This window comes from Panthera uncia, chromosome C2 (genome assembly GCF_023721935.1).
Source record: "Panthera uncia isolate 11264 chromosome C2, Puncia_PCG_1.0, whole genome shotgun sequence".
In the NCBI taxonomy this organism is placed as follows: domain Eukaryota; kingdom Metazoa; phylum Chordata; class Mammalia; order Carnivora; family Felidae; genus Panthera; species Panthera uncia.
Genome location: NC_064810.1, coordinates 67,415,132 through 67,432,837, shown reverse-complemented (window position 1 = coordinate 67,432,837; position 17,706 = coordinate 67,415,132). Strand labels below are relative to the sequence as shown.

At 34.5% G+C, this 17,706-nt stretch overlaps 1 protein-coding gene across 4 annotated transcripts in view; it reads right to left on the bottom strand.

Moving 5' to 3' along the window:
• Nucleotides 1-17,706, bottom strand: part of SEC22A (SEC22 homolog A, vesicle trafficking protein) — a 68,024-nt gene that overhangs the window by 34,544 nt on the left and 15,774 nt on the right. For 3 of the 4 annotated variants that reach the window (XM_049628303.1, XM_049628305.1, XM_049628304.1), the window contains exons 3-4: nucleotides 13,490-13,653; nucleotides 12,115-12,309 (exon numbers count right to left, since the gene is read on the bottom strand). The exons of the other annotated variant lie outside the window; for it this stretch is intronic. In XM_049628303.1, coding sequence (XP_049484260.1) covers nucleotides 12,115-12,309; nucleotides 13,490-13,653 — 359 coding nt within the window. The remainder of the gene's footprint in view (nucleotides 1-12,114; nucleotides 12,310-13,489; nucleotides 13,654-17,706) is intronic. 4 annotated transcript variants of the gene reach the window in all.

Genomic DNA, 17,706 nt, shown 5'->3' with positions numbered 1-17,706 from the left:
AACAAACTGAGGGTTGATGGGGGGTGGGAGGGAGGGGAGGGTGGGTGATGGGTATTGAGGAGGGCACCTTTTGGGATGAGCACTGGGTGTTGTATGGAAACCAATTTGACAATAAACTTCATATATTGAAAAAAAAAATTGATCTTCTAGATCCTGAGTGTGTACATTAATGTACAGATATTCTGGCAGTAACATTGACTGCCAGACCTATGGAATTAAACCTTTAGAGAAAGAAAGGCCAACATAAGTCTTGGAGCTTCCCCTACCCAAACCTGATCAAAATGTTATTCCCTAAAGTAACTGTAGAAATCCGTGTCATCATCCAAGGCTTCTTAATATATGCATAGATGGTGATTCCTACTACACACCTATTTACTCCAGTTGAAGGCTCCAAAATGGAAGTGTCTTAGAGGATGACAACATATTACTGTGGGTTCCAACTGCATGCCTTTCCAGACACAGTCTCCATATGGATCAATTAATTTCATAACATGTAGGTACTAATTTGCTAACACTTTTCTCTCTATCCTAATTAAAAGAAAATCAGAATCATTTTTGCTTTTACTTGATAGAGATAGCAGTATATTCACTATATTGCCACTAGGTTATATCAACTCTGAGCCAGAGATTAGTCTATAGCAGGAGTTGGCAAACTATGACCCACAGGCCAAATCTAACCCACCACCTATTTGTGCAAACAAAGCCTTACTGCAACACAGCTTCACCTGTTCTTTTACATAATGACTACGGTTGTTTTTGTACTATACTAGTAGAGTGGAGTAGTTGCAACAGAGACCATTTAGCCTGTAAAACCTAAAATATTTGCTATCTGGTCACTTACAGAAAAAAATCTGTTGACTCTTGGCCTACAAGGACCCAACATCTTTTTTTTTTTTTTAATTTTTTTTTAGTATTTATTTTTGAGAGAGAGACAGTGTGTGAGCAGGGGAGGAGCAGAGAGAGAGGGAGACACAGAATCCGAAGCAGGCTCCAGGCTCCGAACTGTCAGCATGGAGCCTGACGTGGGGCTCGAACTCACAAACCACGAGATCATGAACTGAGCCGAAGTCAGATGCTCAACTGACTGAGCCACCCAGGCACCCTGAACAAGGACCCAACATTTAACACCTCATATAACATTATATTGGCTCACTTTGTTGATGACCCCATGCTGATAGGATCTGAAGAAAAGATAGTTTATGCCTTAGGTTAGATACCCTGGGATGATACATGTATGCCAAAGTGTGGAAAATAATAAAATTATAGAAGCCTACCGCTTTCAGTCAAGTTCCTGATGGTTAAAAGTCTAGGTTATAGTGAAAGTAAAGATTAAGTTGCACCGTGCAACCCACACCACTAAGAAAAGATACACTGCTGAGTATGCATTTCTAGTTTTCAAAAGCAATATTACTAGACTTGGGTACACTGCTCCAACATGTTCACTGAATGAAAATGGTTGAGGAGAGCCAAAGCAACAGAAAGATTGAGACTGCATTACAGGACACTTTGCCACTCAGTCCTTAGGCCTCATGTTATCTAATGGTGTCCAAAATATAAAAAGAAGAGACAATGTTTTAATTCTATAGCAAATTTGGGAAGAAAGAATCATAAAAAAGGTCCCTGGGTTTTGAAGCAATGACATGGCCTGTAAGCAAAAAAACAAACCAACAAACAAAAACCCCAAGAAAAACAAAAAACAAAAAACTGTTTTCAATTTGAGAAATAGTTCCTGGCTTAAACCTAGTGGCCCTACCACGAAATATCAGATATATTCTATAAACCCTAAAGCAACTGTAAAAACAAATGAAACCAAGAGGTATAAGTCAATACAGAACAGAAAATGAATCAAAAAATAGGCAGAAAAAGAGAAAGATGACCAAAACCAGTCTGGATAAAAAGAAAATAGCCAAGATGGTAGGTTTAAATACAATCACACCAATAATCACATTATTAAAATCATCATCATCATCATCATCACCATCACATTAAATTTAAGTGGTCTAAACACCTAAATAAAAAGCAGATATGATCAACCTGGATTTTTTCCCGACAGACCCAACTAAATAATACCTACAAGAAATCACTGTAAATAGAAAGACACAGTGGTTAAAAGAAAAATGACAGAAAAAGATAAATCATTCCAACACTTAAAAAAGAAGTTATAATGGCTGTATTAATAAAACAGATTGCAGAATTAAGATTATTACTAGGAATAAAGGTCATTTCAAGTCTATGCACCAAAAGAACAATCCTATTTAACAAGCTATAAAATATATAAAATAAAAACTGACAGACCTAAAAGGAGAAAGATATAAATGCACAAATCTAGTCAGACATTTCAACACAACTTTTTCAGTAATTGAGAGAAGTAGACAGAAAATCAGAAAGCATACAAAAGATTTGAACAGTATCAACCAACTTGATCTTTATGACACTTATAGAACACTCCACCCTACAATTATACACATTCTTTTCAACACATAACACAGAAAAATGGCCAAAATAGAACACATTCTGAGAGAGCAAAACAAGTCTCAATAAATTAAAGGGATTAAAATCATACAAAATTTGTTATCTGACCACAATGAAGTTAGAAATTAAAAAATAAAAGATGTCTGGAAAAGCTCTAAATACTTAAAATTATATAACACTTTTCTAAATAACCCATGGATCATAAAAGCAATCAAAAGGGAAATCAAAAATCATTTTAAACAGAATGAAGGTGAAAATACAATATATTAAAATTTATGACTGCAGCTAAAACAATATTTAGAGGGAAATATATACTACTAAATGCCTATTAGAAAAGAAATAAGATTTCAAATAAAAAATAACCTCAACTTTAAAAAAAAAATAACCTCAACTTCTACCTTAAGAACCTAGAAAAAGAAGAGCATATTAAACCCTAAGAAGACAGGAAGTAATAAAAATCAGATTAAAGTCAATTAAATAAAAAACAAAAACAATAAAAAGTCAATGAAACCAAAAGGTGGTGTTTTGAGAATATCAAAAATGCTAAACTCTAATAAGAATGATCAGAAGAAAAATGCAGAAGACAAAAATTTCCAACATCATAAACGGGAATGGTTGTAAACTACAATTCTACAGACATACAGGGATAAGAGAATATTAACTTCATGCCAAAAAAGTTGGCATCTGAGATGGACAGATTTCTTCAAAGAAATAAACTACTAAAACTCACTTAAGGAGAAATAGGTAACTTGAATAACCCTACATCCATCAAAAAAAAAAAAAAAAAATTCGTTTGTAGCTAAAAGCCTTTCCTCAAAGAAAACCAGAGGCTCAAAAGGCTTCTTTCCACATACTGAACAAAAAAGACATAAAATTTCTACAGAAACCTTTCCCAAAAAAATTGAAGAGGGAATGCCTCTCAATTTACCCTGAGGCCAATTTTATCCTGACAGTAAAACTAGACAATTACAAAAAAGGAAAACCACAAACCAATTCCCTCAGGAAAATAAATGTAAAATATTTTAGCAAATTGAGGCACTAAAATATCTTAAGATTTTACAAAATTGGGGAGCACCTGGGTGGCTCAGTCAGTTAAGCCCCCGACTCTTGGTTTCAGCTCAGGTCCTGCTCTCACAGTTTGTGGATTCAAGACCCATGTCTCTGTGCAGAGCCTCCTTGGGATTCTCTCTCTTCCTCTCTCTTTGTCCCTCCCCTACTTGCTCATGCTCTCTCTCTCTCAAAATAAATAAACTTAAAATATTTTAGCAGATTGAATCTGACAAATATATAAAAATGGTAATATATCATGACCAAGTGGGGTTTTATCACAAAAATGCAAGGTTGGTCTAACATATGAAAAGCAATCAATGTAATTTACCACATAAAGACTTTAAGAAGAAAAATCATATAACCATTTCAATAAATGTAGACAAAGCATTTGACAAAATACAACTTCCTGATATAAACCACTTATCAAACTGGGAATATATGAGAATTTTCTCAACCTGATAAAAAGCAGTTATATAAATTGGTAAGATCAGGAACACTGAAAGGATATCCACTCTTGCCCCTTCATTCTTTCAGTATATTTTTGTCAAGCACAGAATTCCACATTTGCAGTTATTTTCTTTTATCCTTTGGAAGATATCATTAAGTTGTCCTCTGACTTCCATGACTCCTATGAGACTGTGTGTGTGTGTGTGTGTGTGTGTGTGTGTGTTTAATTGTTCATGTTCATGTAGCCTAATCTCTCCAAGTGCCTGGTTATTTATGCCTGGTTACTTCACTGTTTACCAAACACTCTATTTTCAAAATACTGTTGTAGATACAATCTGAAGTTTATGTGACTATTCTAGGAAAGGTACTTGTTTGCTTCTGCCAGGATCTTTGGAGCACATCACTATGGAATCTGCTAAATCCAATTTTAAAGACCAGTATGATTCAAGACTAAGCTGCAGTCCTGATAAAAAGCCTGTCTACTTCATCTTCCTGTCTACTCACATTCCTAGAGCACTGACATCCAAGGTCCACACCAAAAGCTGGAGGTTGCTCATAAGGTTCATCAGCTTGGTGGGCCCTGCTTTCTAATCCCTGTCTCCCTAGTCTTGGGTGGCTATCAGCTGTTCCCTCTAGAATTGGTAAAAGTAGCTCCAAACATTAAGTTCATCTCTTTAGACTTCCACCAGTAATTCTTAGTAATCTTGTTGGATCTCCAAAGACTTCAGGAAGATTATATTTTAAATTAAATTCTGTATCATATTAGACCTACATATTATATAGAATATATACATTCCACTCAGCTTTCCTACATGTGTTTTGTGAAACTATTGGTCTGAATTACCTACTACATCACTACTGGAAGTAGAAGTCTTCAAAGCAGTAACTCTCATTAACTATTGATTTTAAAAATTGAAATATTATCTGAATACAATAAAATTTGCCCTTTAGTGGTATATATAATTCACAAGTTTTTAGTACATTTACAGAATCGTGCAATCATTATCTAATTCCATAATTTTCATCACTCCAAAAAGAAATCTCATAACCATTAGTCGTCACTGCCTATTTCCCTGTACCCCTCCCAACTCCTGTCAACCACTAAGCTACTTTCTGTCTCTATAGATTTGCCTATTCTGGACATTTTGTATAAATAAAACTATAAATATGTGGCCTTTCGTACCTGGCTTCTTTCACTTAACATAATGTTTTTAAGGTTCACCCATGTTGTCCCATGCATCAATACTTCATTCCTTTTTTCCTCCATAATATTCTGTTGCATGCTTATGTCATATTTTGTTTATTCATTCATCAGCCGATGGATATTTGGATATTTCAACTTTTTGGTTGCTATGAATAATAGTGCTATAAATATGCATGTACACGTTTTTATTTAGACTTACATTTTCAACTCTCTGGGGTATGTACCTCAGAGTAGAACTGTGAGGTCATGTGGTAACTCTATGTTTACCTTTTTGAGGAACTTCCAAACTATTTTCCAAAGCAGCTCATCATTTCACAATCCTACCAGCAATATAGGATGGTTCCAATTTCTCCATATCCTTGCTAACACTTGTTAGGTTTTTTTTAAATTATAGCCATCTGGTGGGTGTGAAGAGGTACCTCCTATCATTTTGCTTTGTATTTCACTATGACTAATAATGTTGACCATCTTTTCATGTGTTAATTAGCCAGTTGCACATTTTCTTTGTAGAAATATCTATTCAAATCCTTTTCTCATTTTAAAATTGGACTGTTATCTTTTTATTGTTGTGTGATTTACATATTCTGGACACAAATCCTTTAGAAGATATATGATTTGTCTGTGAAATGTCTTTTCAATTTATTGACAGTGTCTTTTTGAAAAATACAATTTTTAACTTTGATGAAGTCCACCTTACTTTTTCTTTTTTCATTGCACTTTTGGTGTCAAATATAAAAAAAAACCATTGCCTAATACAAAGTCACAAAAATTTACATCTATGTTTTCTTCTAAGAGGTTTATAGTTTTTACTGTTAAATTGAGGTCTTTGTTCCATTTTTAAGTTAGTTTTTATATATTTTGTGAGGCAGGGGTCCAACTTCATTCCTTTATATGTGGACATCCACTTGTCCCAGCATCAATTGTAAAGTTTATTCTTTCACCATTGTCCTGGCATGCTTGTTAAAAATTAATTGACCATAAACTAAGGGTTTATTTCTGTACTCTCAATTCTATTTTGTTGTCCTTAAACCAGAACTACATAGTTTTGATTACCTAGGTTGGTAGTATGTTTGGAAGTGTGAATCTTCCAATTTTGTTCTTTTTCAAGGTTATTTTGACTATTTTTGGTCCCTTGTATTTCCAAGTGAATTTTAGGATCCGCTTGTCAATTTCTGCCAAAAAGATAGCTATTTCATAGAGATTTCACTGAATCTATAAATCAACTGGAGACGTACAGCCATTTTTAACAATACTGTCTTCTACTCTATGAACATGGGACCTCTTTCCATGAACTTAGATTTTCTTTAATTTCTATGTTTTGTAGTTTTATTGTAAGGGATTTTCTTTCTTTTAAATTGCAAACAATAGAAAGTATAATCTGTCTTGTCTCATCAGTAATTGCTCGGATTTTCTTAATTTCATTTTCAGATTGTTCATTAGTAGCATACAGAATACAGTCGATTTTTATATACTGATCTTGTATCCTGCAACCGTGCTAAAACCGCTGGTTTCAATAGTTTTTCAGTGGCTTCTTTAGGACTCTTTATATTCAAGATCATGTCATATATGAAGAGTTATTTTACCTCTTCCTTTGCAATCAGATGCTTTTTTCTTCCTTTTCCTTCCTTAACTGCCCTGTCTAGAACCTCCAGTACCATGTTGAATAGGAGTAGTAAGAGCAGACATCGTTATCTTGTTCCTGATCTTAGAAGCAAGCATCAGTTTTCACCATCAAGTATGAGTCTAGCTGTGGGTTTTTTGTAGATGCCTTTTATCTGGTTGAAGAAGTTTCTTTCTATTCCTAGTTTGTTGAGTATTTTTAATAATGAAAGTCTGTTGGATTTTGTCAAATGCTTTTTCTTGATCTACTGAGATGATCATGTGCTTTTGGTTTTTATTTTATTACTGTTGTGTATTACATTAACTGATTTTTTATGTCAAACCAACCTTTCATTGCTGGATTAATCCCACTTGGTCATGGTACATAGTCATTTTTGTATGTTGATGGATTTGGTTTGCTAGCATTTGTTGAGGACTGCTGTCCATATTCATAAGAGATATTAGTCTGTAGTTTTCTTTTCTTGTGATATCTTTATCTGGTTTGGGATTAGGATAATATTGGCCTCACAGATGGGTTGAAAAGTGTTCCCACTCTTCTATTTTTTTGGAAGAATTTGTAAAGAATTGGTTAATTCTTAAACTCTTTGGTAAAAAGCTCCAGTGAAGCCATTTCAGCCTAGGGTTTTGTCAGTAATTTATTACTAATTTAATCCCTTTCTTGTTAAGTCTATTCAGATTATTTATTTCTTCTTGAGTCAGTTTCAGTAGTGTATCTCTAGAAATATGTCCATTTCATCAAAGTTGTCTAATTCATTGGCATACAGCTGTTCACAGTGTTCCTTTAAAATCCTTTATAAGATCAAAAGAAATGTCCTTTTTCATTTCTGGTTCCAGTAATTTCTTTTTTCCTTTTTTTTTTTTTTTTTTATTGGTCAATCTAGCTAAAAGTTTGTTTTGTTAATCATTTCAAAGTACCAGTTTTTGGTTTTATTGATTTTTCCTATCCTATTTTCTTTTTCATTTTCATTTTTGCTCCAATCTTTATTATTTCCTTCCTCCTCCTTATTCTAGGTTTAATTTGCTTTTCTTTTTTCCAGCATCTTTAGGCAGATGGTTAAAGTATTCACTTGAGATCTTCCTTTTTAAAAAATACAGGTATTGATAGTTATAAAATTTCCTCTAAGTACAACTTATAGCAACATCTCAGAATTTATTATATTGTGTCTTCACCTTCATTCATCTCCAAGTATAAATCCCCCTTTCGATTTCTTCTTTAATCCATTCATTATTTAGGAATATATTGTTTAATTTCCATATACTTATGAGTTTCCAAAATTCTTTTTTGCTCTTAATTTCTAATTTAATTCCACTGTAGTTATAGAACTTGCTCTGTATTATCTTTGACCTGTTAATTTTATGAAGGTTTTTTTTTTCAATTGGCTCAGCATAAAGTCTATCTCAGAGGAGAATGTTCCATGTGCAATTAAGAATGTATTTTTTAGGGGTGCCTGGGTGACTCAGTTAGTTAAGCATCCAATTCTTGATTTCGGCTCAGGTTATGATCTCAGGTTTGTGAGACTGAGCCCCGCATTGGGCTCTGTGCTGACAGTGCAGAGCCTGCTTGGGATTTGCTCTCTCCCCCACACACACATGCTCTCTCTCAAAAATAACCATATAAAAAAATGTATTTTCTAATGTTGAATGGAGTGTTCTGTAGTTGTTAGACCCAGTTGGTTTATGGCGTTGTTCAAATCTTCTATTTCTTTATCTTCTGCCTAGTTCCAACCATTATTGGAAGTTGGATATTAAGCCTTCAACTATGTTTAACTGTTTCTCCCTTCATTTCTGGCAGGTTTTGCGCCACGTATTTGGGAGTTCTGTTGTTAAATGCACATATAATTGTTATACCTTAATCATTTATCATTATAAAATGTCCTTCTGTATCTCCAGTAGCAATTTTTGCCTTAAAGTCTATTTTGTCTACTATCAAAAAGCCATTCCATCAATTGGTTGCTATTTGCATTATGTATCTTTTTTATTCCTTTTACTTTCAATCTCTTTTTATTTTTCTAATCTACTTTTATAATATCTAACTTTTGATTGGAATGTTTCATTCAGTGACACTTTTAAATTCAATCACATTAGTTATTATTGACATAGAGGATTTACATCTGCTATTTTACTTACTTCTATATGTCACATGTCCTTTGCTCTATTTCTCCTTTACTGCTAACCTTGCATTAAGTGAATACTGCATTACTTTAATATTTTTAATGATTTTCACTATCTTTTGAGTGATTTGCTTAGTGGCTACTCTAGTACTTATCATATACATCTTATCAGAAACAGCTTAATATTTATACTAACTTAATTCCAATGAGCTATCGAAACATTACTCCTATATAGCTCTATCCTCTTTCTTCCCTTTCTGTGGTATTGTGATATATGTATTATAAACATTACAAACACCAAAATACACTGTTATAGTCATAACATTACATAATTTTATGTCTTTCAAAGAAGCTAAGGACAGCAATTATATTTTCATAAGTTTTATTAATATGAATTATTATCACTTATGGCTTTCTTCATTTGTTCCTGTGTATTCAAATTACCATCTGGAGTCATTTCCTTAGCCTAATGCACCTTTGCTCCCATCCACCTCCTCTGTGCTATTATGCAAAATATATATTTCATTTCTATATGTTACAGGCTCAATAATACATTATATACAGTTTTAAACGATTGCTTTTTACACCAGTGAACAAAAGAGAAAAGAAAAATAGCCGTCTTTTATAATTACCTTCACTATTGCTCTTTGATTTTTTTTTGGTGTGGATTCAAATTATTGTCTAGATCACCTGCTTTCAGCCTGAAGAACTTCCTTTAGTATTTCTTTTGAGTATGCCAGCAAAAATTCTCTCAGCTTCTGCGCAAATGTCTTTATTTCACCTTACTTTTGAAAGATAGCTTTGCTGGCTGGGGTGCGTGGGTGGCTCAGTCGGTTGAATGGCCAACTCTCGATCTCAGCTCAGGTCATGATTTCACAGTTCGTAAGATTGAGCCCTGTGTCAGGTTCTGTGCTAAAAGCATGGAACTTGCTTGGGATTCTCGCTCTCCCTCTCTCTCTGCCTATCCCTTACTCGCACACGTGCACTCTCTCTCAAAAACAATAAACAGCAACAACAAAAAGATAGCTTTGTCGTACATAGGATTCTTGACTGATAGTTTTTTTGTTCCTTTGAGCATTTTGAACATGCTGTCCTGTGACTTTCTGATCTCCACTGTTTCTGTTGAGAAGTCAGCTGTTAATCTCATTGGGGTTCCTTATAAGTGAAAAGTTGTTTTTCTCTTGCTGCCTTCAAGATTTTCTCATTGTCTTGGTCTTCCAGCATTTTGTTTTTGAGAGAGAGAGGGGATAAGCAGAGAAGAGGAGCAGAGGAAAGGAGAGAGAGAATCTTAAGCAGGCTGTGTGCTGAGTGTGGAGGTGGGTTTCAATCTTACAACCATGAGATCATGACCCAAACTGAAATCGAGTCAGATGCTTAACCAACTGAGCCACCCAGGTGCTCTGGTCTTTCAGCATTTTTAATATGATTCATCTATTTGTGGATTTCTTGCATGGTTATCTGGAACTCATTGAACTTCCTGGAGGAGCACGTTTTTGAGTAAATTTGGAAACTTTTTAGCTATTATTTCTTCAAATACTGTTTCTGCTTCTTTATTTCTCTCCTCTCCTGGTTCTCCCATCATGCATATGTTGGTGTGCTTAAGTGCCTCATATTTTCCTGAGGTTCATTTTTCTTCATTCTTTTTTCTCTTTTCTTTAGATTAAATAATCTCTATTGATCTATCTTCAAGTCTGCTAATTCTTTCTTCTGCCAGTTCAAATCTACTCTTGAGCCCCACTAGTAAATTTTTTATTTCAGGTGTATTGTTCAATTCCAGAAATTCTTCCTGGTTCTTTTTCTTTAAAATTTCTATCTCTTGGGGCACCTGGGTGGTTCAGTCAGTTGGGCGTCCAACTTCGGCTCAGGTCATGATCTCACAGTCTGTGAGTTCCAGTCCCGCATCAGGCTCTGTGTTGACAGCTCAGAGCCTGGAGCCTGTTTCCGATTCTGTGTCTCCCTCTCTCTCTCTGTCCCTCTCCCGCTTAAACTCTGTCTCTCTCAAAAATAAATAAACATTAAAAAATTTTTTTTATATTTCTATCTCTTTATTGATATTGTCTATTTGATATAACATCATTGTTATACCTTCCTTACTTCTTTAGTCATAATTTCCTTTAGTTCTTTGAACATAGTTAAAATGCCTACTTCGAAGTCTTTGTTAAATCTGACATCTGATTAGTCTCACAGGCAGTTTCTATTGCCTGCTTTTTTCCCCTAGTATATGGATTATACTTTCCTCTTCCTCTGCATGTCTTATAATTTTTTGTTGGAAACTGGGCATTTTAGAAAACCCTGAATTGTAACAACTCTGAATACTGATCCACCTCCTCTCTCCTGGAGCTTGTTATTAGTACTGGTCTGTTTTCTGGTCTGTTTCCTGAGTGGATTATTTTAGTGAAATGTGCATCCCTCTTTCTCCCATAATTTGTATTAATCAGCCCAAGAAATGTTGTGTTCATTCCTGAATGCCACATTTGAAGAATACTAACAAACTAAAGCACATGCAGAGGAAACTTCCAGGTTGGGGAGGTTTTAAAATGTCACAGGCCAAAAGGCTAAAGAAACTGATTATATATGAGTTGATCTTACTAATAGGATAGAAAGGAGACAGAGTTGCTGATTTCAAAGTTCTGAAGTGATTTTCTGGTATAGCTAAAAAGCAAGGAAAAGTCACAGAACTTAGACAAACAAGTCAATATTACAGGGAACAGACTTTAGCTCAAAATATAATGAAGAATTTTTTAAACAAGAAATTCAACAATGGCACAAGCTGCCTTATACAACAATGAGGTTTCCATTTTTAAGCAGAAGTTTTCAATCTGTCACAACTGTTAAGGATGGTATTTCTTATTTGGAAGAGGAGGTTTAAGTAGATGATCCCATTTTCTGTGGTAGTCAAGAAATCTGGCCTTGAATGTACTCAGTTTGACATAATGCAAAGCACTTTACATGTACATTAACATATTACAATTATTCATCTCTAGAAAAACTTTAGAGTTCATCTGAGATTGCTATTTAAAAGTATTTTCCTGATTAGTCACATATCTGGTGGATTACTGTATGAAACACTGGGAAAAAGAATTACTTTAAATGTCTATATTCTCTCAGGTACTTGCTTTAAAATATTAGGAAAAAAGTAATTCATTTTCAAGAGTTATTCAGTTATTAAAGTTTGTTTTTTTAATGAAATAATTGAGATCCATAACTCACCAGAAGAAATCTTACCAGCACCTTTATAGTCAACAGAAAATGCAGATGTGACTCCATTGGCTGACCCCAGTTCACACATGGATATTTGATAAGGGGGCCTCAGCTTGATTTCCATCTGCATGTCAGACAGATTTATCTTTGTTGAAAGAGACCTGGGATTATTATATCGCTGCTTGGTCCTCTGAATGAAGTTATCTATGTAAAATAAAAAATAAATTTCCTTGCAGTCATTTGTTTATTAAATAAAGTGTGTGAGAGTGTGATGTTAATGGAGTAAATTCTACAGATAAACAGTTTAATTTGTTATCCAAAACTATTCAGTTTGTCATGGAATATTCTAATATTATTTGTGTTTAATGGTTAATATATCATGGGGTCATCCATTTTTCACTCTAGAAATTAATAATTATAAATAAAATAATAATTTAAAATAATGATACTCTGGTTTCTCTTCAGATCGTATAAATCTTTTGCCTTTTACTAAAATAATGACTGTGAGACCATTTCTACTATTATATCCACTTCACGGAATTATTTTAAATTTTTACAAAAAAAACCAAAAACAGCTTTCTTTAATTTTAGATCAGTCTTAATTTCTATAGGGTTTCATATCTCATAAAATATAAAGTTTATCAGTATTTACCAATTGTAATTACATAAGAACATACACTGTAAATTGTATGTTCTTACGAACCTGTTTTCTTATTTACTGCTTACACCATTAGAATGTATGTTTTGAAGAAATAAATTTAATAAAAGACATTTTCAAAATATCTTCCAATTTTACTTTCATATTTACAAGTTGGTTTTACTTCTTTTCCTCCTACACCAGGAGTCAAGTAAACTAATGCCCATAGGCCAAATCAAGCCTGCTGTTTATGTAAATAAAGTTTTATTGGAATATATACTCATTCATTTATGTATTGCCTATGGCTGCTTTCAAGCTACAATGGCAGGGCTGAGTAGTTGTGACAGAGACCATATGGTCTTTAAAGCTTAAAATATGTACTATCTGGTACTTTCCAGCAAATGTTTGCCAACCTCCATTCTACATTAAGCAGACTATAAAAGATTATCACATAAACACAGAACTCTGAATCTCTGGCTTACAAATTTCTCATTGAAAAATTGTCCTCTGGGATTAATTCTATGTGTCAATAATCACAATCCTCTCCACAGCTCAGACACAATTTTTTCTAATAGGCACCTACATGAAGAAGTTGCCATAATTTATAGACCCTCTGTCAAATTATTCTATCAAAAGCAAGGTAGCAGAATTTTCTGAGTTTTTCCCCTGGCCCCCAGTATTATATGAAAAATAGCTTATGACTGGATGGAGACAGGACAATGAAAAGGAAAAAAATCAGGCCCTTACCAAATTCAATGAAACAGTATGGTCTGACAGCAGTATTTGTCTTCATCATGTTATAAGTAGTAATGAACTCCTTCTGAAGCTCATCCAGGAAAGAGAAGGCCAGAACATTTGGGTAATTTTCAGTGCACAACATCATGTAGCTCACTCCCAGAGAGCTAATAAAACTACAGTGTAAAAAACATTGGTTTTAAAATTTCAAATTAAATCAAAGTAATTCGTTGCTTCAAAAGACTGGTTCTATACACCGTAAACTGCTGCTACAGTGGCAATGAAGATATTAACATTTATTATATATTCTAGCAAAAAAAATTAAAGAAACCAAAATATAATTCTACTTTCAGTTGCAGTTAAAAACAGTAAACCAAAAAAATGTAATTGTACCTAAAGATGGACACACACTATAATTCTAACACTTCAGTCATTTAACATTGGGGGTAGAAAGCCGGGGAAAGAATATACAAATATGCAAGGGTTACACATAGCTTAAGGTTTAACTATTCAACCTAGTGGAACCTAATACTGTTCGAATCAAGAACTCTAGAGATTCCGATTAAAGTTATGGACACTCTCCTCAGATGTGCAAACAACACAAAACTTGGCACACAATTTCAGGGTGGTCACTGAGCTTCTGAAGTCATCCAGTGACTCCACAATCAAATGTTCTACTTCACATCATAATGAATTATGAACCACAGGGTAAATAAGAGTAATTTATGAGTTTATAACAACAACAAATAAAATAAATAGGGTAGAAAGGAGAATTCTTGCTTACAGCAGAATGCTGAGCACCAACTAGTAAATGTGGAGGTAGTGCTAGAACTGGAAAAATCAGCATTTTGCACCAACACAGTAGGGTAAGGAAGGACAATCAATGAATGCTGAATCTAGGGGGAAATTTTGGTGAGGAGTAGGAAATTTTGCATGGTTTTAAAATGTCTTCCCATTGATTGCTTATTTGTTGCAAGGGGAAAATATTTATTATACAGCAGACACTAGACAACATCTTGACTGAGTATTCCAACATTACTAATGATGGGCAGATGGACCTCCTGTGCCTTTAGGTGTGATATCCTCAGAAAGACATATCAGCTACGTAGTATTAAACGTGTATATGTAATGTATGTATATGATATAGATATATAATAATATATATATATATGTAATATATATATATATTAAAGTGTGGTATCTCTGATACTAGAGCTGATAACTGTACCGTAGTTAAGTAGAAGTGTATCCCTAATCTTAGAAAATACACTTAGAAGTTAGGAATAAAGGGACATGGTATTTTAAGTTTATCTCAAATGACTTAGACAAAAATAAGTCAGATAAATAGGTAGGCAGATAAAAACAATAAAGTAAATGGACTAAAATGTTAACAAAAGGTAAATCTGGAAATAGGTATTATTTGTATTATTCTTATTTATACAACTTTTCTGTAAATTTGAAATTATTTCTAAGTTAAATTTTTTTAAAATGTCTACTTTAAGCACTGAAATGTTCAAATTAGCCATGTTCTACTGAAAACAAAAATTTCTAAAGTGTACGACCCCCTACAATAAGCAGAGAATGGGATACAAATTAATCCTTCTTAGTGAGTCAATTTAACATTCTTTAATAGTACTGTTCAGTGTAACTCATCTAGATCAGGGGCAGCAAACAGAGCATAAAGGCTGTACCCCCCCCCCCCCACTCCTGCGAAAAACACTGTTAATCTATCACAGTAATCTTTACTGCCAAACCCTGATCCATATGGGAGTCCTCCTACCCTCTTTTTTCTCTAATAATGTAGAAGCAGAATTTATTTTAAATTTATATTTATAGAATAAATATGTTCAAGTAACTCAAATTTTTAAAAACTGAAAATGAAATACGGTATTTAAAGTGTTTTATCACTACCTCCACCCAAAGATACCCAGTTCTCTATCCCTCAAGCAATTCATGTTATTTTTTTAAGATTTTTTTTTTTAAGTAATCTCCACACCCAAACAACATGGGGCTCGAACTTACGCTCCAAAGATCAAGAGCCACATGTTCCACCAACCACACCAGCCAGGTGCCCCAACTCATATTATTATTAAATTCTTAAGTATCCTTCAGTGAGAGTTCATGCATATACAGTTTCCTCCCTCCCTCCCCTCCACTCTCTCTTAAAAGACCATCCCATGCAGCCAAATGATGTGGAGTTGGCACCTATTAATCATCTATGATTAATGGCATGGGATATACCACTGGAAAAATTGTGCTCATGTTCTACTACTGGAATAACCTGGAATTCCCTTCTGAAGTTCACTTAACACCATCATTTGATGCACTGTTTTTCAAACTGCAACTGTTACTGTTAAAAGGTCATAAAGTTAGTGTAGTAAACTACATATTTTCTTTAAAATTGAAATAGCAGGGGCACCTGGGTGGCTCAGTTGGTTAAGCGGCCGACTTCGGCTCAGGTCATGATCTCACGGTCCGTGAGTTCGAGCCCCGCGTCGGGCTCTGTGCTGACAGCTCAGAGCCTGGAGCCTGTTTCAGATTCTGCGTCTCCCTCTCTTTGACCCTCCCCCATTCATGCTCTGTCTCTCCGTCTCAAAAATAAATAAAAACGTTAAAAAAATTTTTTTAAAGAAAAAAAATTGAAATAGCACATAACAGAAAATATTGGAATGCACATTGCTTCAAAGAAGTTTTTAGTTTCTTATTTTTATATAGATAATGTTCAAAAACTAAAATTATCTCTTCTTATGGATCAGTCAAAAAGTTTAGCCATACACATTGCATTTTTCTATGAAATAACGAAATCAAAGGACAAAGTAGTTTTCCCCAAGCAATTTTCTCTTCCCAAAAAATCTTCACTATCATTATAAAAATTCTTTGACATGTCACTAGCATTCAAATAAATGCCCCAGTAACCTGAATTGGGATAAAAACACAATGATGATTGGCTTTCCCATACTCAGAACACCCAAGTAGCTAACTAGGAATTGTTTCATTATCCTCCAAAAATAGGACTTCATTTTTTTGTGTTATGGTAAAATTTTACTGTATTTCTATATTAATAATAAAGTGAACCACAGACACATACATGACAGTTTATCCCAAACGGTTTCTCTTGCTTGCGCTAACTAGAGAATTACTTGTAAAATAAAAGAAAGCCTCTGTTTTTAAGATTTTATGTCAGCATTTTCAGAGAGTCCTTCTTCCCAAGCCTTTATTTTACTATAATTATAGGATATTCTCTGAAAAGGCTACAAAGTGCTCTATAATATTATGGCTTTTCATAGTGAATTTACTCTTACGCTATTGTTTTTCTTTGAAATGCAAAGCCAGTTTTCCAACAGTACATACAAATCTTCTGTTATCAAAAGATTTTTTCTGGCTTTTTCAACTATCATGGGGACAAATTCAAAGACTCCTACCCTTTCACGGATAACTCCTCATATGATATAGTCTAAAATGACTACAGGCATGTCAGTTTGTGCAAGCTTTAGTATGTCCATTAGGTTCATTTGGCTCACATTTTACAAACAATCTGGCTGTTGCCTTTCTGCCTTGAGGAGAAAGATTAGTAGTAACAGCAGCAGATATAGTTTACTGACCATTTAGTCTGAACCAGGCCCTTTGCTAAGTGCTTTATATATGTATTTGATTTAATTTCATTCTCACAGTAAAGGGACATCACTATCTCCATTTTACAGATGGTGAAACAGAGGCTCAGAGATGTTTAGTAGCTTACCCAGGGCCACAACAACCATTAAGAAGCACAGCAGGGACGAACTTAGTTCTTTTTTTTTTTTTTTTTTTATTATTTTTGGGACAGAGAGAGACAGAGCATGAACGGGGGAGGGGCAGAGAGAGAGGGAGACACAGAATCGGAAACAGGCTCCAGGCTCCGAGCCATCAGCCCAGAGCCTGACGCGGGGCTCGAACTCACGGACCGCGAGATCGTGACCTGGCTGAAGTCGGACGCTTAACCGACTGCGCCACCCAGGCGCCCGGGGACGAACTTAGTTCTAACTCCAAAGCCTACATTCTTTCCCAATGCAACACTAACTTCCCTCTGTTACAGATGAGCCAATTATGTGCCAACTCACCAACTTTTTTTTCATGTTTTCAAGCTACAAATCAATCTCTATTTTCCCCCCTAATTAAAAGGAATGAATCTTAAGGATTTGGGAACTTGTATTACAAGGATATTCAGGAAGCCCTGCCAACTTCTCTACTTC